This window comes from Gossypium hirsutum, chromosome D04 (genome assembly GCF_007990345.1).
Source record: "Gossypium hirsutum isolate 1008001.06 chromosome D04, Gossypium_hirsutum_v2.1, whole genome shotgun sequence".
Taxonomy (NCBI): domain Eukaryota; kingdom Viridiplantae; phylum Streptophyta; class Magnoliopsida; order Malvales; family Malvaceae; genus Gossypium; species Gossypium hirsutum.
In genome coordinates, this window is record NC_053440.1 from 57,041,627 (window position 1) to 57,065,061 (window position 23,435).

The following is a 23,435-nucleotide window of genomic DNA, read 5'->3' on the forward strand; positions in this document are numbered from 1 at the left end:
GCTTCTTATGCCAGTCTTTATATGTCTCAGTTGTTTTCCCGATAATCCTCTTAATGTTCTTATTAGCCGCTTCTACTGCTCCGTTCATCTTCGGGCGATAGGGTGAAGTAGTCTGAAATTGCTCACATACTTCTTTCATCATCTTGTTGTTCAAATTTAAAGCATTATCTAAAATGATTCTTTCAGGTAGACCGTATCGACATATGATCTCCTTTTTTTAAGAACCTACAGACTATAGTTTTCGTCACATTAGCAAACGAAGTGGCTTCTACCCATTTTGTGAAGTAGTCTATAACCTCAAAGAAGAATCGATGTCTATTGGAAGCTTTCGGAGAAATTGGCCCTATTACATCCATACCCCACATAGAAAAAGGCCACGGAGAAGTCATGACATGAAGGGGCGATGGACCTGCATGAATTTTATCGCCGTATATTTGACACTTGTGGCATTTTCGTGCGTAGCTAATGCAATCCCTTTCCATCGTCAGCCAAAAATAACCAAGCCTCATAATCTGCCTAGCCATAGTAAACCCATTGGCATGCGTTCCACAAATTCCTTCGTGGACATCTTCAAGTATTCTTCTGGCTTCAACATTGTCCACGCATCTCAGGAGCATTTGATCCTTTCCTCTTTTGTATAGGACATCCCTGTCAAGAACAAAACCAGTCGCCATTCTTGTGATTGTTCTTTTTTCATTCTTGTTTGCTTGCTCGGGATACCTTTGATTTTTAATGTACTCCAAGATGTCATGAAACCACGGTCGTCCCTCTGACTCTTTTTCAATGCTAAAACAGTGTGCGGAGGCCTCATATATGCTCATTTCGAGAGGTATTATTTCTGTTTCTCTATTTGCTTTGAACATTGAAGCCAAGGTGGCTAAGGGGTCAGCCAATTGGTTTTCCTCTCGTGGGAAGTATTGAAAAGTCACTTCTTTGAATTCTTTGACCAATTCCGCCACGAAATCGCGATACTTGACTAATTTCGAATATCTTACTTCCCATTCTCCGCGAATTTGATAAATCACTAATGCTGAGTCCCCGTGTACTTCTAAGATTTTAATTTTCTTCTCGATAGCTGCACAAAGTCCCATGATGCAAGCTTCATACTCTGCCATATTATTACTACAGAAGAAGTTCAATCTGGCAGTGAGCGGGTAATGATCTCCTTCCGGTGACACTAAGACTGCTCCGATCCCATGCCCCCAATGCATTCGATGCACTATCAAAACTCATCTTCTATTATTGATATTTTGATGATTCACCTTCGAAAATGCACATCAAGTCTTCATCTGGGAAATCAAATATCAAAGGCTCGTATTTTTTCTCTATTCGACTTACCAAGAAGTCAGCTGTCGCTCTTCCTTTTATCGATTTTTGGCTTACATACACGATGTCATACTTAGTCAGTAAGATCTGCCATCGTGCCATTCTTCCTGAGAGTGCAGGTGACTCCATCATGTACTTTATTGGATCCAGTTTTGAAATTAACCATGTCGTATGATACAACATGTATTGTTTGAGCCTCCGAACTACCCAGACTAATGCACAACAGAATTTTTCAATTGACAGGTACTTTGCTTCATATTCTGTGAACTTTTTGCTGAGGTAGTAAATCACTTTTTCTCTTTTCCCTGACTCATCATGTTGCCCCAGTATGCAACCCATTGAGTTTTCGAACACAGTCAGGTACAATATTAAGGGTTTTCCAGAAGTCGGCGGTACTAGTACCGGAGGATTAGACAGATATTATTTTATCTTGTCGAAAGCCACTTGGCACTCCTCATTCCATTCTCCTGGATTATATTTTCGAAGGAGTCGAAAAATTGGATCACACTGGTTGGTAAGTTGAGAAATAAATCGAGCAATGTAATTCAATCTTCCTAATAATCCTCTGACTTCTTTTTGTGTACGTGGAGGTGGCAGTTCTTGTATGGCCTTTATCTTATCTGGATTAACCTCAATACCTCTCTCACTGACAATGAAACATAGCAATTTTCCTGAGGTAACCCCAAATGTACACTTGGCTGGGTTAAGCTTCAACTGGAACTTTCTTAATCTTCCGAACAGCTTTCTGAGGTTCCCAACATGCTCTTCTTCTCATCGGGACTTGGCGATCATATCATCGACATAAACTTCTATTTCTTTGTACATCATGTTATGGAACAGCATCACAATGGCTCTTTGATATGTTTCCCCAGCATTCTTCAATCCAAATGGCATTACTTTATAGCAGAACGTTCCCTACATTGTCACGAATGTAGTTTTCTCCATATCTTCGGGAGCCATCTTTAATCTGATTATAACCTGAGAACCCATCCATGAAAGAAAATAATGAATGTTTTACCGTGTTATCTACCAATGTATCAATGTCTGGCAAAGGAAAATTATCCTTGGGGCTTGCTTGATTCAAATCACGATAATCCACGCACATTCGCACCTTGCCATCTTTCTTCGACACCGGGACTGTGTTAGCTACCCACTCTGGATATTTGGGGACTTGTAGGAAGCCAGCATCAATTTGTTTCTTGACTTTTTCTTTTATCTTTAATAGCATTTTCGGTCTCATCCTTCTTAATTTCTGCTGAATGGGCTTACATTCTGGTTTTAATGAGAGCCTGTGGACCACCACATCTTCGTTCAACCCTGGCATGTCCTGATAAGACCAGACAAATACATCTTTATACTCATGGAGCAAGGCGATCAAATCCCGCCTGGTGTTTTCTGAATTGAAAGTCCTAATCTTCACTTCTTATTTCTTTTCTTCATTCTCCAAATTCACCGTCTCAACAGATTCTTGATGGGGTAAAATCTGTTTCTCCTCTTGTTCAACCATTCTCAATAAGTTAGAAGGCGGGACGCAATTTTCAGCATCTTCTTCGGCTTCGAATTCTCCTAAACAAAAAGCGTTCTCAAAATCGATTTCAAGATTCATAACGGGATTATTCATGCCATTGATATCTGAGCACCTGAAAGGTGAATGGAAAAAGGCTATAGAAGAGCATTGAGGTATTGTAATCAACACACAATGATATGAGATGATATGAGACATATACCAGAAAATGATATGAACAGAAGGAGTAGTCGCGAAGTTAATAGAAATGAAAAGAACATGACAATATCAAACAAAATGCATCTTCATTAATGTTCATTGAAATGATAAAGACCAAACATAAGCTCTTACAAAAGGAATCTCATTACTTAGGAACATACAAAATAATGGAGAATTAACATTGGACATTACTCTGAAGAGGACTTAGAAACTACAAGGAGGTCCATAGCAGTCCAATTGTTCAAAACATATCCTGGAGACAAGGGCGTATCATTGAAACATCCTCAATTGTATCACTCTCATTGAATTCAACATCCATAGCTCTAGCTCTTAAACGCGTTCTATAAGAATGGAGAGTGATTCCAGACTTGGAGTGTTGCAACTATGGATTATATTGTTTTAGTCTCAGTGAATGATTAATGTGATATGTACATGCAATGAATGAATGAATGAATGAATGACCAATGGATGCTAGTCATGCGTAAATATACAAAAATAGGTGTTGATTCCAAAATGGCCCCATACTTGGGCGTTTCATTTATCAAAAGAGTCCGTTACAAAAAGTTTTATCGATGAAGATGCCCCTACTGTTTGAGTCTCATTGTTTCCAGATCCTAGTCAAGTCTTCGAGGTTATTCTGTAAAGCATTCGAAGTCATATGCTCAGGAAGATCGGAGATATATCTTTCTTTTAAACTATCCCCTTTTTCTTTTTGGGTCCTCGAAGACCAGTCTCGGACTACGGCATTTTTCTCGATTACTTGTGTAATTGATTCCCCCATTAGAAACCCGTTTTTGGCAACCAATCTCTAATCAACACCTTCTTAATGAGATGTCTACGATGCATGATGAAAAATAAAATGAAGAACAAATAATCTTGGTTAGAGATCACAACATATATAAACAGAAGAAAGAAGAAAAATAAAGACTATGGAAAATTTAACAAATTAAGCTATTCAATCATGCAATTTGGTGGAACGGACCTGCATTTTTTTTGCCCCAACATGCTTTACAAGAACCTACCCCACATACCATCAGACAATCTATCCGGCCCAATTTATTAAACAGACTCAATTCATTTGCAAATAAGTGTAAATGTAAAAGAAATGAAAGGTAAGAGGCGTTTCTCCCGTGTACTTATTTTGGTAACTATCAAACGGACAGAGGTTCGGCATGACTCTAATTGGGTGGCTCGTACGGTTCACTATATGTGGTTTTGGTTCTAGAAAGGTACTTGAATTGTCCATACTGTCACCTACTAAGGTTAGTATGGAGCCTCGGTTATCACCCGTCATGGGCTTGCAAGCTCAATTCGAGGGATTACATTTACTTATGCCTATGTAGAGGGACAAGTTAACTCACGAAAGCATACGTCATATGTAATCCGGAAGTAATTCACTAGCCTGTGCGGAGGGACGAGTTAACTCACGAAGTCGTAGCATTTACTTCCACTTAAACGGACGGAGCCCGGGTAGTGAGCTCATGTTATGCAAGAATGCAAGTGCACAGTGTGTGAGGAGAAACTCACAAACCTTTTTATTTTTTACTAAAAAAACAAACTAAAAAAACGTAAAACTTAGAGCGAAAAAAAATAGAAAAATAAAACATGTTAGAAAATTATTAATTTAAAAACCGAATGCAAATGCATGACTTTTTTTTTAAAAAAAATCAAGGATCATGATTAAAATTTAATTTGAACAAGAAATTTTGAAAATTTTGACAACACGCGTTTAACATTAGACTCGACTCTCGAAAAAAAAACTCCCTAGCGGAGTCGCCAGCTGTAGCGACCTAAAGATTTTGGCACGGGCGCTAATTGAAGTGATTATCGAAAATTTGAAAGCGGAGTTTCAATTTATTTAAAAAGGGAGTCGCCACCGATCTTTTTTCTAGGTGTGATCGGACACCTAATTAATTCTCTTTTTAGAAGAAAAATTTATTTTTAAATTTTTTCTAAAAAAGAGGTAATTTTAGGTCTACGTGAAAATCCAGAGAAAATTAGAGTTCGGGAGTCGGTTACGCGCGAGGAAGGTATTAGCACCCTCGCGACGCCCAAAATTGGTATCTTGTTAAACACGCGTTGTCTTAATTTTCAAAAATACAAGTTCAATCTAATAGTTAATCGTGATCCGATCAAAATACGATTTTTTTTAAAACACAAAGATTTTTGAAACAATTATTTTTTTGAAAACACGAAAAATTTTTAAAACACGGAAATTTTTAAAACACAGAAATTTTTTGAAAACATGAAAAATTTTGAATAACGGATGCTTTTTTTTGAAAAACACGAATATTTTTGAAACCATGAAGATTTATTTTTACACAATTTTTTTGATTTTTTTATTAAGCACGTATCGTATTTAACACGAACTGGTGATATTCACTCAACATAGCAATGAAATCAACGAATTAGTGTCAAATCAATTCGTTGCATTATTTTTGAAAACACGAATATTTTTTTGAAATACGAAATTTTTTTCTGAAGACACGAAAATTTCAAAACACGAAAATTTTTTTTGAATTTTTTTTGAATATTTACAATTTTTAAAAGGACGCATCGTGTTTAACATAAACCGGTGATATTCACCCAACATAGCGATGAAATCAACGATTTAATGTTAAATCGATTCGTTGCCTTATTTATTAAAATTATTTAAAATAACATTAAATTAAAATTGAATTAAATTAAAAATATAATTACAAAAATATAAAAATATAAAAATGCATAAAATAATAATAATATTAAAACGAAATGGCATAAAAATACGAGCATTAAATTAGAAGTGAAATAAACGAAATTACCGAAAAGATCTCGAAACACGAGCTTCGTCAAACGGGGTTACGCAAATTGAACCCTTTTTTTTCTCTTTTTCTCTCTTTTCTTTTTTTATCTCTTTTTTCTTCTGTTTTTTTTTCTGGCCTGCTTCTTTTGGGCCTGCTGGGCCTGCACACTGCTGGCTGCTGTTGGGCTGCCTGCGCACTGGGCTGCTGTTGGGCTGCTGCTGGGTCGGGTTAGGTCACCGGATCGGGTCGTGTCAGAACCGAGTCGGGTCGGGTTGACCCGACAATTCAAAAAAAATATTTTTTTATTTTTCTTTCTTCTTCTTCTTTTTCTTCCTTCTTTTCTACTCTTTTTTCTTCTTCTTCTTCTTCTCTGTTCGGCCTCCTTCGTCGCCGTCAATGCCGCTGCTCGTGCTGCTGCCGTCACCTCCTCCGGTGGCTCGCCGATGGTCGGCCTCTCTTCCTTCCCTCTCTTCTTTTCTTTTTCTTTTTCTTTTTCGACACTTTTTTTTCTCTTTTTCTCTTTGAAAATTTTCCTTTGCTTACTTTTTCTTTTTTGCTTTGGCTCTTGTTTGCCTTGCTAGGTGTCGACGATGGGAGTGCTGCAGCGGTGGGTACGGCGGTGTTGGTGCGACGGCCGGCGGTGGGCTGCTGTTTTTTTGATTTTTTTGCTCAAAGTTTTTGTTTTTTTGCGTTTAGGACTCGACGGTGGGATGACAATGGTGGTGGCGCGACGGTCGTAGTGGCGGTGGAGGCAATCGGCTAGATTTGAGAGCTCTTTTTTTGAAATTTCTTTGCTTTTTTTTTCTTGGTTGCCCCCCTCAAAAATCCCTTCTTTCTTCCTTTTAATCTCCTCATTTTCTCTTTGTTTTCAGGTGGCAGTGGAGCCATCATGGCCTAGGGAGGCTGCTGGAGTAGCTCGGCTGGGAGGGGTACGCTCGGCTGCTGATTGCAGCGATTTGACAAGTCTAGAAGGACTAAATTGCATAGGATGCAAAGCTTTTGGGGCAAAAGTGTAATTTTAGCAAAAATATGGGCCAAAATGTAATTTCTTGAAAGTTTAGGTGTTAAAGTGTAATTTTGAGAAAGGTTAAGGGTTGAAATGTAATTTTAGCAAAGTTTGGGGTCAAAATGTAAATTTTGGAAAAGTTTAAGGTCAAAATGTAAATTTTAAAAAGTATAGGGGTTAAAATGTAATTTTTATTTTTTTGCCTTTTTCAAAATTTTATTATTACTATTTTATTAATATTTAAAACAAAAATAAAAAATGAGCTAAAACAAACCCAAAATTTAATCCTAATGGGCCCAATCATCGGGCCCATATGAGACCAGCCCGGCCAGACATCCTACCCGGGCAAAATTCAGTGATTACATGGAGGATTGAGGAACTATAAGTAGTTTTAAACATTGTATCAAAAAGAGCAGATATGATAACAATCTATAATAGTTAATAGCTACAAGCAATCAATATTGAATTTATTTTATTAGGGTAAATTGCGTTAATAGTCATCTAACTAGTAATAAATTTCTTTATTATCACTAAACTATGAAAAGTTACAAAATGATTATCTAATTGTTAGTAATTTTCTTTTTTGATCACCCAACTATAAATGTTACAAAATGGTCACTCAACTATTCAAATTTGTCTTTTTTGGTCACCAGTTGACTAATGGTGACGACTTTTAAAATTGACACTATAGCAACTTTAACCCTCAACATTTATACATTATGTTTATTTAGTCTTGATTCTAAAAAATCTAACCTTTCAACATTAATATATTGTGTCATTTGATTTTTTTTTATAGTTTTACTTTTCTTTGTGATATTTTCACCTAAAAAGCTAAAAAAATATATCAGTTGAATTTGATTGAAAATATAGAAAAAATGAAAATACCTAAAAATCCAAGATAATAATTTTCATATTTTTCTTTCTTTTCAAATTAACCCTCTACATCATAAAGAAAGCAAAAGCACAAAAAAATACACAGTGCAAATGTTGAGTGTTAATTTTTTAAAAATCGATACTAAATTGACATAATTTATAATTATTGAGGGTTAAAGTTGTTATTATCCAATTTTAAAAGTTGTCACCTTTAACCGGGGACCAAAAAGGCAAAATAAATTTAATAGTAATATATAATTGATTGCTTGTAAACTTGGACTTCTAAGGGTATGAAGTAGGTAGCAATGGGGTTAGGTAGATAAAAGGATAGTCATATCTCATCCTTTCAAATATTCTTTTATATAATATAAAGAAATATATATTTAATAAACATGAAATAGTATAGTAAAAATAATATTTATATTATATTTAAAGGAGGGTTAAATTGATTTTGCAAGTTAACTAAGGGTGAGTTTGGATGTGCGGTGCTTTTATCTGCGGTTAGTGTAAAAATAGCGGTGGCGGTGAGATTAGATACTGTAGCGTGAGATAAAAAATAACTAAATGCATCCCACCGCACCTAATTGCCCATCCAAATCTACCCTAAGCATCTATTGACTTCAGAATTGAAATTACATGTTAAAAAATATAAATTTAAGAATATATTTTTTATTAAATTCTGGTTTTGGCCTCTTTATTATGTTTTAATTTTAGTTTTACCGCTTATAATTTATTTGATATAATTTGGTTATTTTACTCACTAGTTAATCAAAATAGTTATTACCGTTAATAATTTGGGTTGTGGATTTAAACACGTTTTTCTTCGATTTAAAGGTTGAGGAAGAATATGAAAGTTGGCATCTTTTTTTTCTTAAAAACGCGTCGTCCAACTCATCATGTTACATAGATTAAATCTCAAGTTTTAGCACGATGGAAAAACCAAAATCATAACTTACCCCCTTTTTTAAAGACAGTCTACTTAATACATTGGAAATTACTTAAAAGAGCACGTTTGGTTCGCTGTATTGGAATAGAGGCGTAATGGATTAGAGGCGTAATAGCAAATCAATTGTTTGGTTGAATGTAATGGAATAGAGGCGTAATAGTAATCTTGTGTTTGGTTGAATGGAATAGAGGTGTAATAGCATAATGGAAAAAATTAAAATGACTAGAATACCCTTACCATAAATTTGTTTTGGTAAATGATTATTGTTATTGTTATTTAAATTTTAATAAGATTATTAATATCAATAATAAATAATTTAATCATATTTAAACATAATAATTATTAAATATATTATAATTAAAATATATAATTTAATAAAATTTTTAATAATCAATATTCTTATATGAATTTACTCAAATCATAATATATGATACTATAAAATATAAATTAACATAATTATTATTAAATATATTATAAATAAAATATATAATTTAATAAAATATTAATAATCAATATTCTTATATGAATTTACTCAAATCATACTATATGATACTATAAAATATAAATTAACATAATTATTATTAAATATATTATAATTAAAATATATAATTTAATAAAATTCTTAATAATTAATATTCTTATATGAATTTACTCAAATCATAATATATGATACTATAAAAGATAATTTGAACTAATTAATGTTAAATATATTTTAATTAAAATATATGATTTAATAAAATTTAAAATAATTATAACTAATAAATTATCTTATATGAATTTGTATAATTTAAAATAATTATTATTACATATAATTTAATAATAATATATAATTTCATAAAATTCTTGATAATAAATTTTCTTATATGAATTTATACAATTTAAAATAATTAATATTAAATATAATTTAATAATGATATATAATTTCATAAAATTCTTGATAATAAATTTTCTTATATGAATTTATACAATAGATATTTAATTGAGCTTGAACTGAGAATCAAGCTACAAATTTAAAGTTTAACTCAGGCCTGCTCGGTTACACCCTAAAAAATATCAGTATAACATATAAAGCTTACTTTCAAGCACAAAATTAAAAGAGTGAATTAAAAAAGCCTAGAAATAAATTCTTGGATAACAAAATAAAAATAGCGTTTACGAGGTTGAATTCGCATGAACAAAATTCACAAAAGCATAGTCCTTAACAAAAGGAAAGCATGCCCCATTCATGCATTAGTGAGTAGTTAAGTGACAACATCATCATCACCATTTAAGGACGGCCATTGCAGTTACCCAATTCTTGGACCACTTCCTCCATTGATGGTCTTTCTATAGGACATTCATGAGTGCAAAGCCATGCTATTCTTGCTAGTTTAGCCACTTCGTGTTCAAAAAACCGACCGTGAAGGTTCGAGTCTATGAAATCTTGGTACTTACGAGTTTCAGCTCCTAAACGTACCGAGCTGGTCACCTTTTGTTTACCCGAAAGGAGTTGGAGAACAAGTGTCCCGAACGCGTTAACGTCGCTCTTCTCGGTGAAACGACCCGTGTTGGCATATTCGGGTGCGAGATAACCCATGGCAGCACTGGCTTTGAGTGAACCAAAGACAATGTCAATGGTGAGGATGTTGTGTAAGCCGAAATCTGAAAGTAGGGGATTAAACCGGTGGTCGATGAGCACTTTCTCGGCTGATATGTTTTGGTGAACGAGAGCCGGTTTGTTTACTTTGTATTCATGCAAGTATGCTATCCCTGTTGCAACAAACATGTCTAGTTAGCTAATAGGAACCACTTAAAACAAGGCAAAAAAACATAACTAGAGACCAACCTTTGGCTATGCCTTTAACAATGGAAACTCTAGTAGACCAATCTAGGACTGTGCCGTCACCATCCTTTACGTTGAGATACTGTAGTAAATTTCCGTTAGGGATGAAATCATAAACGAGGAAGCACCCACCGCGTGCTTTTGAGCAACAAAATCCTCTTAACCAGACTACATTCTCGTGTTTCAACGATGCTAAAACATTCAATCCTTTCAAGAACTCGGAATCATTTGATTTACAACTAGTTTTGCTAATGCTTTTAATCACAACAGCTGATCCATCTCTAAGGAACCCTTTATATGTAGCAGCAAAGTTACTTTTTCCCAACAAATTCGACTCCGAAAAGTACTGAGTTGCAGTCTCTATTTCTTCTAAATTAAACCTAAAACTTTGCCAAATTCCACTGTCCATCTAGAGCACAACGAGGAATGCCAAATTCCACTGTCCAAACATTGTATTTTCTTAGCACAACTTGATCAGTATATAAATACAGCAGTTTCAAAATCTTGTGTATCATTCAATAAAATACATCTATGGTATCAATAAAGGAAGGAAGAAAACATCATGAAATACAAACAAGATCTTACATGGATCAAATGAGAACTTATCAATTTTTTCTAGAGTGACATCAAGGACTCGCCCTGGCCCTGTATGGATGGGTATATGTTGTGAGATTGTAATGATTTAGATATAAGGAACAGCAAACAAAGACGACATGAGCCGATGATTGAGCCGAGGGAAATGAGTAATAAAATGAAGCTTACCAAGGGGACTCATTTCATCTAAACCCTCTGAGTGCACAACTAATGCTCTTTTCATGCCAAACTGTTGTAGTGCTTTGGCCATTTTGAAGACCTACAGTCACAACTCATCTCAGTGATGAATTCAAAAGAGCAAACTATCAAATTACATAACAATGCAAGTACTTTAACATATGTCTTTAACTCTTTCGAGCAACATAGTTAAACATAAGATCACATGTATAGCACCACTCCAGTTTTAATGTGCTCAAGCAACTATGCATGTATTACTATTTTCCTTAGTAATATCAGCAATTACTTTTATTATCAGGGAGGTTAATGGACACAATCGTGGTTACAATATCTACTACTCAACTTCCAAAAGAAAGCATGAGTCGTAATTCTAATAAAATCCTTTTACTACTTCAACGAAAAACTTAAAAGAGAAAAGGCAGAATTGTTTCGACATAAATTCGCCACAAGCATGGGGATGCAAATCATATGAACCAAAGTATGTATAAATCTGAGTGTGTGAGTGTGTGTGTATACAATATATTATAATAGCTAACCTTGCAGTCAGGAACCTCCAAAGCTTAATTCCACAGTGAATATATCAACTCCATTATTGCCAAATGGAAACTATGTTCAAATTTTACTAGCATAACAGAAACCTAGCAGTCGATTGCTAAAGAGTAGGGTCAATGCAAAAACGGATATGATAAAGTATGAAGTTTATGCTGTAAATTGGTATAGCCTCAAGACTTTGTATTACATCTCAATTTCGTAATGGACTCAACTAATATGATGCCAAGAGGAGCACCATTGAAAACCTAGCTTGAAGGGCTAGTCTATACCCAGATATGTAAATAATAAATTATCTTGGTAAGAGAAAATGAATGAAACAAAGGATCAAGGCCTGGGAATATAAAAGCATGTAGATATCCATATATTTAAATAATAAAATTAAACTATACCCAGATGCATCTCTTTGAAGACGATCTGCACCCCAAGCCAACAACATACAAATGCAGTCAAGAGAGCCCCCTCTAGCAACCAAATGAAGAGGAGTGCTTCCTGGGAAACTGAAAAAAGCAACAAATTTTCAGTCATTTTTCCAAGCAATCATTCTATCCATCTGACAAAAAAAAACAAAATAAATACAGATACTCATGAATTATCAACTTAACATGAATTATTATTACCCATATCGACCACTTGATGCACAAACAAGAGCACCATTGTATAACAGGATATGTACGCATTCAGGCTGCTTCCGGCGTGCTGTTAAGTGCAAGGGAGTGGCTCCCCTACCATCTCTTATATTCACAAACCGTGCATATCCCCTGATATCAAATCCAACAAAAGATATACATATAAGAACAAATGAAAACAGAGATCTCTATCCAAATGAATCAAAAAAAGTCAAGCAATCTTGAAAGAAACAAAAGACCACCATGAAACAGCAACAGGGCTGAGCGGATGAAGAAGAAGAAGTAGTCTGCTAATGAGTGATGAAGAAGAAGCAGTTGTGGCGGCCGAGAGGAAGGAAAAAGTTATGGAATCAGAAGAAATCAGAAGAAGCAGTAGGAGGGTAAAACTGGGTAGAAGAAATCGGGAGAACTTAATACGCAGCAAAACTGAGCTTTCCTTCCGGAATAGAAATATAGAAATCTGTGAATTTTGAGGATTAGGTCTGTAATGTATTAGACTCGTAATGACAATACATTGAACCAAATAAAGGATTAAAGGGGATTAAGTGGGGCCCACCGATTAGGGGTGTAATGGCTATGCCAATACACCCAACCAAACATGCTAAAAGTCCATGCTATAATAAAATATTTTATTTTATTTAATGTATCGAGTCAAGTGATATAAACTCAAAAAATAAAAATACTAAAAAAACAATTTTCTTTATAAATGGAGAAATTATATTATAAAAGCATTTTTTACTTGTAAGTTATATATATATTGTAAAAATAACTTCTTAAATAAAAATACTTTTAATCAAATTTTAATATTTATTTTGAAAATAAATAACTAAATTTATTAAAAAAACATTACCACTCTCTTTTACAAACTATCATTTTATTTTACGTATTTTCTTTTTTTCACTGAATTGAGTCTTAGTTTGATTGGTATAAATATTGTTGTCAATGTAGGCGGATGAGGGTTCGAGCATGTTAAAACACATTATCCTCTTATTTATGGGTTGGGGAAGGGCTATTAATAATTTTAAACATTGTGTAAAAAATAGATAAATTTTAGTTTGATTAGTATTGATTATTATTACAATAATCAGATAGTCGTGAAATCCAACACATTTAAATGTGTAGTATCTTTTACTTTAAAGATCGAAAAGTTATGAATAATTTAAAAAATTATATAAAAAATAATTACGGTCTCCAAATTCAATAACATTTATTTGTTTATAAAAATGTGTATGAAACTTTTGAATTTTGCAAAAAATTGGAGCAAAGTCCAAAAGGTTCTAACCAAATAGTAGCCTACAAATACTTTTAAGCAACTATGCTTTTAAGAATTTACGTAACTAATGTTTTTGAATAGTTTTATGGAGCAGGTTGCTTGCATTTGAGAATGTTTGAATTTTTATGATTTTTTAGTCAATGTATTTGAGAGGTTTCTCTATTATAAATGTTTATCAAATTAGTCCCTTTACTATTAAAAAGAATTAAATAAAGTTAAATTGAAATATAATTAACATCTACTGTTTAAAAAATATCATTTATTGTTCGACAAAGTTAGTATTTTTGAAGTTTTTATGGTTTTATAAATGGAATCTTTTATTTAGGATTGAATTGCGTACAATAAATGTTAACTCTGATATAATTTAGGCTTATTTGATTCTTTTTAATAGTGTAAGGATTAAATTGATCTATTTAATAATAGAGGGACTAATTTAATCAAATCCCTATAATAAAAAGACCTCCCATATAATTTAACCTTTTTTTATGTATAATTATCTTGAATCAAATTAGGTTGAATCCTTAAATTAGAGGTAAGCTATTACCTGTACACAAAAGTTGACCACGAAGACGGATGGTATTGGGAACGGGGAGGCATTGCCCCACCACAAATTTTTTGAAATTTTTGTTAGACGCAGAAAGTTTTTAAAAAAAACTTTAATTAGTCCCTCAAGTTTTATGAAAATTCAAATTAAGTCTTGAGCTTTTTTTGAAGTTCCTACTAAGTCTTTTTAATTTTTTAAAAATTTTAATTAGATCCTCAAGACTTAGTCAAAATCCACAACTTTTTAAACTTGAGAATTCGATTATTACAATAATAACAATACCGACTGAGTTAATCTCAATCCATCTTAAACTTAACCAGTCTTAGGGTGAGTTTGGATGGACGGTGCGTTTACCTACGGTTAGTGTAAAAATAGCGGTGGCGGTGAGATTAGATACTATAGCGATACTGTAGCGTGAGACAAAAAGTAAACTAAACGCACCGTACCGCACCTAATCGCCCATCCAAACCCACCCTTAATCTATAGGTTACTTTATATTCAAATTACAATCTCTTTCAATAAAGAAAAAAGAACTAACAAACAAAAGAAACCTACTCCCATGTTTAGTCGCCGACGTGTTTCTTTTTAGTAAGAACAAGAAATTCAAAAATTCAACTTTTTAAAACAATAGCTATTTTTGCCTACTCACAAATTCTTAAACTGGAAAAAATTATGCGCTTTCGATATATTCAAATTCTTAAACTTTGTTGTTACGTATAATTTTAATGTTAGACTTTTTTACCATTACTATCACTTTAAAATACGATAAATCAAACGTTCAACACTTTTTTATTTTTTATTTCCGTTTTGTGGATAATATTTGGGGTTTGTGATTGTCTCTCCCAACAATATAATCTTTAGGGTTCGAACTTGCACAAAATGTATTTTAATGTTCAACTTTACATTTACCGACAATTTCACCTATTTGCTTTAGTTATTAAATTGTTTATTTTTATAATAAAGGGATTTATCATGTAATTTAAATTATTAAATTTATTGTCATAATCATAAGGTCTTATATTGATATATATATAGGGTAAATTACATTTAAAGTAACTAAACTATTGGTGAGTTTACGTTTTAGTCATTCAACTTAAAAATGATTTTTTTAAGTCACTAAACTATAAACCGGATTGTTGCAACAACAACGATACCAGCCGAACTAAAATGAAAACTTTTAAATAGTTTAATGGCTATTTTGTAATTGTTTAAAGTTAATATATATTATATCTGGTAGGCTTACCAAACTAATACACTATTATTTTACCCAATTACGACGACGACGACAAAAAAAAAAACTAATGATTTATCGAAAGCGAAATACTAACATAAAAACATGAATATCACTAACTTTGCAGCTAATTTTCAACTAAATTTTATTATAAAATATAATAATAATAAAACACTATTTTTTACACTTTATTTTGCCCTTCGCCTGCAATTTTCGGTGTTATATAAAGGGAAGAAGATAAAATAGCTGAAACCCTAAATCCTCCATCAAAATCTGCAGAGAGCTTTGTAACAATGGCGGATTGGACTAAGAAGACCATCCTTAGAAACGAAGCTCTTCAAAAGGTATTTTTTCTTCATTTTACATTAAACTTTCCGCATTTTTTTCATAAAAAAGAGAGAGAATTATCTGTTTTTTTGTGCCATTTCGGATGATATTTTGTCTTCCATTTTTATCTTCTTTGCTTTCTTTTTCCATTTAAAAAAAAAAATCTAGGTTACTTAAAAGTTTGTCCCTTCGATTTTATCAGAATTTGCTAGTTATATTTTTATTAAAGGGTTAATATAACTTTAAGTCCCTGAACTTGACATTTAGGTTCATTTGGGTACATGTACATTCTTTTTTTTGTCTATTTGGTACTTGAACTTAACAATTATGTTCATTTTGGCCCATGAACTCGGCAAAATGTAAAAGCTTGATGATAAGGCAATTTTAGAGTACCACATCATCTCATCAGATCATGATGGGATCCAAGTTTAGGTACTAAAATGAACAAAAAAAGTATAGGTACCAAAGTGAATCTAATTGCCAAGTTTAGGGACTAAAAGTTATATCAAGAACTTGATAAGTTAGTCCAATTGTGGGTAATACACGAAATTGACTTTCTAGTTTTTCGCAAACCCGTAGTGTATAAGTTATTGAACTGTTGATTTATAGACCTATGTTTTAAAAGCAATGTTTAATAGTATTACATAATTGGACTAATTTGTCAATTTTTGTAAAATATGAGGTTCAAAATTTGACAAATTAAAATAGTTATTAACTTCTCGGTTTTCATCGATGAAATAATAATGAACCTATATTGTTTAGATTTTGGATTAGAGTAAGTATTAGGTATTAGCATGCGTTCGAGATTTGGGGTGTAATCAAACCAAACCGAGCTCAAGTTGTAAGAAGGCTAAGCTTGTGTTATAACTTGAAATTCAAGGCTTTAAGCTCAACTCATAGTTCAAAGCTTGAAGCTTTGCTTAGACTTGATTGAATTTAAAAATAAATGCTCGAGCCCAATTTGAGATAAAAAAATCGAGCTGCTCGATTAGGCTTACATAATAAAAAATAAGCTCGATTTCAATATCTTAATTCAAGCTTAATTATGTGAATTCGAGTTCAAATTTAAATTAGGATATTTCAAAAAACCAATTAAAATATATTTAAAAAAAAGTTCGATTAGATTTCAAGCTGTTTGAATAACATATTTTAATTTTTATAAGGACCAAAAAATAAAATATTTTTATTTAATTTAATTGCAGTATATCTATGAAACAAGTGCTTATCCCAAAGAGCACGAGCAATTGAAGGAATTAAGAGAAGCAACTGTTCAAAAGTACAATGATTTGTAAGCATTTTACCTTAATTATTTCATTTTTCCCTTTGTGTAATTTTAAATTCTATTAATTATTAGCACATTTAATATAGAAATTATAAAAAAATGTCAAATTTGGATTTTGGTCCCTCTATTATACTGAAATTTGAAATTTAGTCCTTGTACTTTAATTTAACGTACTTTTCCCTTCTACTTTTATAATATCATTAGTTAGTCCAAATAGTTAGCAGTGTTAACTATTTCGATTAAACTGTTAGCATTTTTTTCTTAAACACGTCTGTAGAAGTGAAGCCAAAATATTTTTTGGAAGAGTCGGAATTAAGTTGTTTAATTTTATAAGAGTTAAAATGTAATTTCGTCATTTGAATACCTCATATATTTATATTTTTTAAAGGACTAAATTTAAAAATTGTCATTTTAAAAGATTAAAATGAAATTTTACCATATACTAATTTAAAACTTTATAAATAGGTCCAAATTAAAGTTTCACATTTTAGGTGGCTCGGGCCCTATCAGCCCCCTATTGTCGCCCCTGCACGTCCATATTTCCAACAACAAAAAAAAATTCACATGCAATATGATGAGTTGGAAATGACGTCTTTTAAGAAAAATTTGTCAACATTTGGTTGAAATAATTAACTAATTATTTGGACGCCAAATTAAAATGTATGAATTAGATCCTGAATTTGAATATATTTAAGGGACCAAAACAATAATTTGACCTCAAATTTTTACATTAAAAAAATACTATATATTCTTATTTATTTATTTTAGGAGCGTCGTGAACGTTCCTGTGGACGAAGCCCAGTTCTTAGCCATGCTTTTAAAGCTGATGAATGACAAAAAAACACTGGAAATTGGGGTTTTCACAGGCTATTCCCTTCTTACTACTGCCCTTACATTGCCTGAGGATGGCAAGGTATGCTTTTATTTTAATTTCTCTTATTCCAATGATGTATATATATCAGTTTGTTGAAGGATTTTCAACTCTTTCGAGAGAAGTATTCGAAGTATCATCTGTTTAAAACTAACGAACTGCTCAATGCGTTTGGTAAGATTGCTACCACTTGAGGGGTCCGTATGCTTAGAAGTATTCATGGGCTAGGCCAAGTGTAAGTATGATATTAGTACATTTCATACTTATTCAAGTCTGATCCGGCCCAAAATATGAACTTAAAATTTTACTCAAGCCAGCCTATCTTTATAAATGACTAACATAAACTCATTTTAGACCCGTCCATTTAAAAAAAAGTTATATATATATTTCATTGATTTTTTAATAATTTTCTATATTTCTTATTTATTAAAATTTTATATATAACCATCTTAACACTTTTTTTAATGTTTATATTATAATAGTATTATATATTACTATAAATTTAATTTTTATATGTTATAAATTAACATATAAAAATAACATAATATAAAACATTATAAACTTAAAAACGAACAAAGCTTGGGACTTAAATGTTCAAGCCCAAATTTGGCCCATAATTTAAACGAATCTATTTTTTTACCCAAACTTGTTCGAATTTTAAATTATAATCCGGCCATAAACAGGTCTATGTCTACTTCTGACGGATGATACTTTAAAGACTTTTTCAAAAGAGTCATGCCCTCAATGCTGTTTTTTTTTAAACACAATTTTAATTAATTTATTAGTGAAAAAGATGTTGTAGCTAATTAATTTGATTAATTTTTAAGCACAAATTTAACCAAAAATAAAAATAAGAAATCAACAAAATTTTTTGGCAGGTTATAGCAATTGACCCTGATAGTAGGGGCACCATTTATTAAGAAAGCTGGAATGCAGCATAAGATTGAGTTCATCCCCTCATATGCCTTTTTAGTTTTAGATGATCTTATAAAAAATGTAAGTACTTTTTTTTATTACATTTTAAATAATTCGTATTTTACATATATTAAAATAAAATATTATTTACTGATTGAGTCTTAATTTGATTGGCACGAGCATTATTGCTAATACAAGAAGATGTGGGTTTGAGCGCGCTGAAGTACGTTGTTCTTCTATTTATGAGTTGGGAATAGGTTATGGGTAGTTATAGTCATTGTGTCAAAAAGAGCAAATATGATCAAAACTTTCAAGTTGGATGTGTCAAAATTGTTGGTTTTTTATAATAAAATCAGCTTGAGTTGAGTTGTAATTTAGATTAGATTCTCGAGTTTGAGTGAAAAATGTCTACATATATATCCCTATTAAATATATATTGTATCCACCACTCTCCTCAAATTGAGATAGCATAACTCTTTTCAAACTTTGTAGGGTGAAGAAGGGAGCTTCGATTTCGTATTTGTAGATGCATACAAAACCGATTACCTAAAATTCCATGAGCTGACGTTGAAATTAGTAAAAGTCGGAGGAATTGTAGCTTATGACAACACGCTATGGTACGGATCAGTTGCGCAATCAGAGAAAGAAGTGGTGGAGGATCTCATTAAGAGGTACCGAAATTTTGTGGTCGAATTCAATAGCTTTATCGCAGCCGATCCTCGAGTCGAGTCATCACTACTTTCCATTGGCGATGGACTCACCCTCTGCAGGCGTCTCTATTAGAATATAAAAGGAAAAAAAGACCTAGTTCTTCTTGATTCTTAATGTTTAATAACGAGATGCTATCATGAGATTCACTGATAATATTTAGATTTATTTACCAACTGTTTAATAGATACAAACTTGGTGGAGTTAGTATTTGTTACACTGATAATATACTTTTTTTATTCCACAAGCAGCCTTAAAAAAATGCCACGTGTCTCTTTCTTTTAAATATTTATTTATTTTAATAATTCATTATATTCTATAAGATACTTGTCAACCTCCTGACCCTTCTTATGAAGTTTAAAAAATTCCATTGAAAGTATACTAAATATTTTCCCATTTAAGTATTTTATATTTAACGTGCTTTTCGTTTTTAAATATAGACATGGAAAAAAAATTATGTGATGCCAAACAACCATAGGTTAAAATAGATTTACTTTTAGGTCAAATTATAATTTTGATCCCTCTATTATACTTAAAATTGAGGGTTATTCTTTTACTTTTTTGACATGGTCCATTATTACTATCATTGGTTCTAATAATTAAACATTGTTCAAAGGCGAAGACAGAAACTTTTTAAAGGGGCCGAGATAGAATTTTAAAATTTTAGGAAGGGTTGAAGCTGAAAATTATTAATTTTTTGGAGGGACTAAAAATGTAAATTTATTGTTAATTGAATGGTTAAAAAAGCTTAAATTGAACAATTAATTATTAAGAGAGGCTAAAATTGAAACTATTTCATTTAACCAAGGAGGGCCAAGGCCTTTGCTTTGCCCCTTGGCACCACTAACTATTCTGGTTAAAAGTATCAACTCCAAATTTTTTTTAAAAGAAAAACCTGTTCTAGAAAATTTTAACTAAAATAATTAATAGTTTAATTATTTGATTTAACTAAAGGCTTTATAAAAATAAATAGATCAAATTATGCCAAATTAAAATATAAGAGTTAAATCACAAATTTAAGCGTAATAGAAGGATCAAAATCACAAATAATCTTATTTGTAATGCTTATTAACGAGGTACTGTCTTAAAACTCAATGATATTATATAAATTTATGTATTTAGAGTAATTACAAGTTTAATCACTTTTGCTTAAAATTACATTTTGATCATCAAAATTTTAAATTGTTCCCAAAGAAAAAGTACGTGGATTAATTGTGTAATCTGACCTAAATCTTGTCTAAAATGATGATATATATTAATGTGCTACAGTAACTTACAGTCATACCATTAACAGCAACTAATGTCACCGTGATTATAATGGAACAAATCAGTAACGTTAGCGACAATATAGTAATTTTTAAAAGTTTGATGATCAAACATAATTTTAAGCAAACATAAGTGATTAAACTTGTAATTTACCCATATATTTATATAAAAACAATGAAATAATTTGAGCATAATGGAAATTATTGCAAAATGAATGAAAAAGGATAGAAGAAAATTAAAGAAATGTATTCTTTTTAACAATTTCATTATAAGTTCTGATTATATCTATTATTTTCGATACAATGCCGAGAGCTACCTATAACTCCTCCCTAACCCATAAATAAGAGGATAATGCGCTTCAGCGCACTCAAATTCACGTCTTCTTGCATTGACAATAATGTCCATGCTAATCGAGCTCAGACTCAATCGACAATCCAAGTTAAATGCACTTTTTTTCTTCAATTGTACCACGTAATATTATTAATAGCAGGTTCATTATTAATTAAATTCCAATATTATCTTTAAAGGTAAATTAATTCATGTTTAATTTCTTCAAGTTACCCCATTAAATTACTTGTTTGATTAAATGCTATTTACTTTATCGACAATAACGGCAATTTAAATCCAGAGGTTGCCCACGCTTGCTATAAAAAAAAGGTCTCGCTTTGGAATTTTATCGAACAGCTTATGTGCAAAAGAGCTTGAATGCTTGTTTTCAACTATGGCAGTCTCGAGCTTGAATCACAAGTCCCTCATCGTTCACGACCCTATTTTAGAGGTTATTTCAAACAATACTCATTGTTTTTTTAGGGTTAATATGTAATTTGTTCCTGACTTGTCTAAAAGTAACTAGTTGGTATTTAAACCTTTTTTTTGTACTTAGTTGCTATCTGAACTTGTATTCTGTCACCCAGGTTGGTACCTTTGCTCTAACACTGTTAGTTTGTGCTGACATGACATTGATAGTCAATCTGATGATGACATGTGGCAGTTTCTCAGTATGCCATGTGACGACCATAAATTTAAATTATTTTAGAATTTTTTTAAACATAAATAAATTAATAAAAAAGAATAAATTTTTGTTGAGGTTAATTCTTAATGTGAAAAAAAACTATACTTTTTTTAATTAATTTATATACTTTTAATTTTTAAAAATTATATTTGCCATGTGGCATATTGAGATACTGCCACATGTTACCAACAGATTGATTATCAGTGTCATGTCAGTCTAAACTAACGGTGTTAGCACAGAGGTACCAACCTAAGTGACGAAATACAAGTTCAGGTACCAACTAGGTTCGAAAAAAAGTTAAGGTACCAACTAGGTACTTTTAGACAAATTCAAGAGGCAAACTACATATTAACCCTTTTTTTTACAAAGATTGTAAAATATTTAGGACTAATATATCATTTGGTGCATGAGTTTTGTTTCAATGTTTAATTAGGTACTCAAGTTTTTTTTGTCCTAATTTGATACTTAGTTTGGTTTCAACGTCCACTTTGGTACTTGAATTTTTTTTTGTCCCAATTAAGTACCTACGTTTTTTTTAGTAGAGTACACATGTTAAACATTCATTGGGCCACATAATGCCATTTGGTATGGGTACCAAATTGAACATTGAAGCCAAAATTAGGTACTAAATTGGGTTAAAAAACTCAAGTACCGAATTAAATATTAAAGTTAAACTGAGGTACCAAATGGTATATTAACCCAAATATTTATGTTTGATATAGGAAAAAAAATGAGTTTATTATTCCTTTCGATATGCATTCGAAACACAATAATATAGAGAAGATAAATAATGTTCAAAATCCATGAACTCTTTATACATTTAGAATTTAGCCCCTTTATTTTTATATTTAGGAATTTAGTCTTTTTACTTTTTAAATATCAAAATTCAAGTTCAATTGTTAACATTGTTAAAATTCTACGGTTAAATTTGTTGATGTGATTTTAAAATTAAATAAAAAAACTCACTTGGTAGCTATGTTAAAAACGTAATAATCTGAATTTAATAGAAGAATTTTAATGGTGTTAATAATTAGACTTGTATTTTTAAATCTAAAAAGCATAGAATTAAATTCCTTAAAATAAAAGTAAGAGGATTAAATTGTAAATATACAAAGAATATAGGGATTTAGAACATATTTTAACCTATAGAGAAATAGTGTAACTAATGAGTATTTTTGTTGCAGTACATCTTAGAGGAAAATGCATACCCAAAAGAGCATGAGCAACTCAAGGAATTAAGAGAAATTACTGTCAAGAAGTATGAAAAAAAGTATGTTAATCTCTCACATTTATGTTACTTGGATTCGAGATATGAGTGAGGATAAAGTTATGTAGTAGGCACGGGTTTGTTTAGTTTTATTTTTCTAAATCTTTTTTTTCATATAATTTGAGGGTTGAAAGGTAATATCTATATGTCTGTATCTCGATACTGATTCAAACCCGAAAATATGATTCGATTAGCTCAAATATGAACTTTACCCAAATTAATTTAACAATAAAAAGCCAACAATTCAAAATCTAAAAATGATACAAACCTAAATGACCTACACCTAAGATGACTCGACTTAAAAAACCCGA

The 23,435-nt window shown here is 31.7% G+C and overlaps 3 protein-coding genes and 1 pseudogene across 3 annotated transcripts; 1 reads left to right on the forward strand and 3 right to left on the reverse strand.

Moving 5' to 3' along the window:
- Positions 1 to 62: 62 nt before the first annotated feature.
- On the reverse strand, positions 63 to 1,211 carry LOC121216147 (uncharacterized). Its single transcript, XM_041091462.1, has 3 exons — positions 500 to 1,211; positions 230 to 343; positions 63 to 112 (listed from the first exon to the last, which is right to left on the reverse strand). Exons 1-3 carry the CDS (start codon positions 1,209 to 1,211, stop codon positions 63 to 65), a joined length of 876 nt encoding a protein of 291 aa, XP_040947396.1.
- An 8,525-nt stretch (positions 1,212 to 9,736) lies between these two features.
- Positions 9,737 to 11,350, reverse strand: LOC107898026 (cold-responsive protein kinase 1). The gene is made up of 3 exons (XM_041091051.1): positions 11,242 to 11,350; positions 10,483 to 11,124; positions 9,737 to 10,406 (listed from the first exon to the last, which is right to left on the reverse strand). The coding sequence occupies exons 2-3, from the start codon at positions 10,886 to 10,888 to the stop codon at positions 9,925 to 9,927; spliced, it is 888 nt and encodes a 295-aa protein (XP_040946985.1). The 5' UTR covers positions 10,889 to 11,124; positions 11,242 to 11,350; the 3' UTR covers positions 9,737 to 9,924.
- On the reverse strand, positions 11,293 to 14,298 carry LOC107898630 (putative E3 ubiquitin-protein ligase XBAT31). The gene is made up of 5 exons (XM_041091463.1): positions 14,246 to 14,298; positions 12,671 to 12,814; positions 12,420 to 12,560; positions 12,192 to 12,299; positions 11,293 to 11,332 (listed from the first exon to the last, which is right to left on the reverse strand). Exons 1-5 carry the CDS (start codon positions 14,296 to 14,298, stop codon positions 11,293 to 11,295), a joined length of 486 nt encoding a protein of 161 aa, XP_040947397.1.
- A 1,348-nt stretch (positions 14,299 to 15,646) lies between these two features.
- LOC107898025 (flavonoid 3',5'-methyltransferase-like) lies at positions 15,647 to 19,827 on the forward strand (annotated as a pseudogene).
- The last annotated feature ends 3,608 nt before the right edge of the window (positions 19,828 to 23,435 follow it).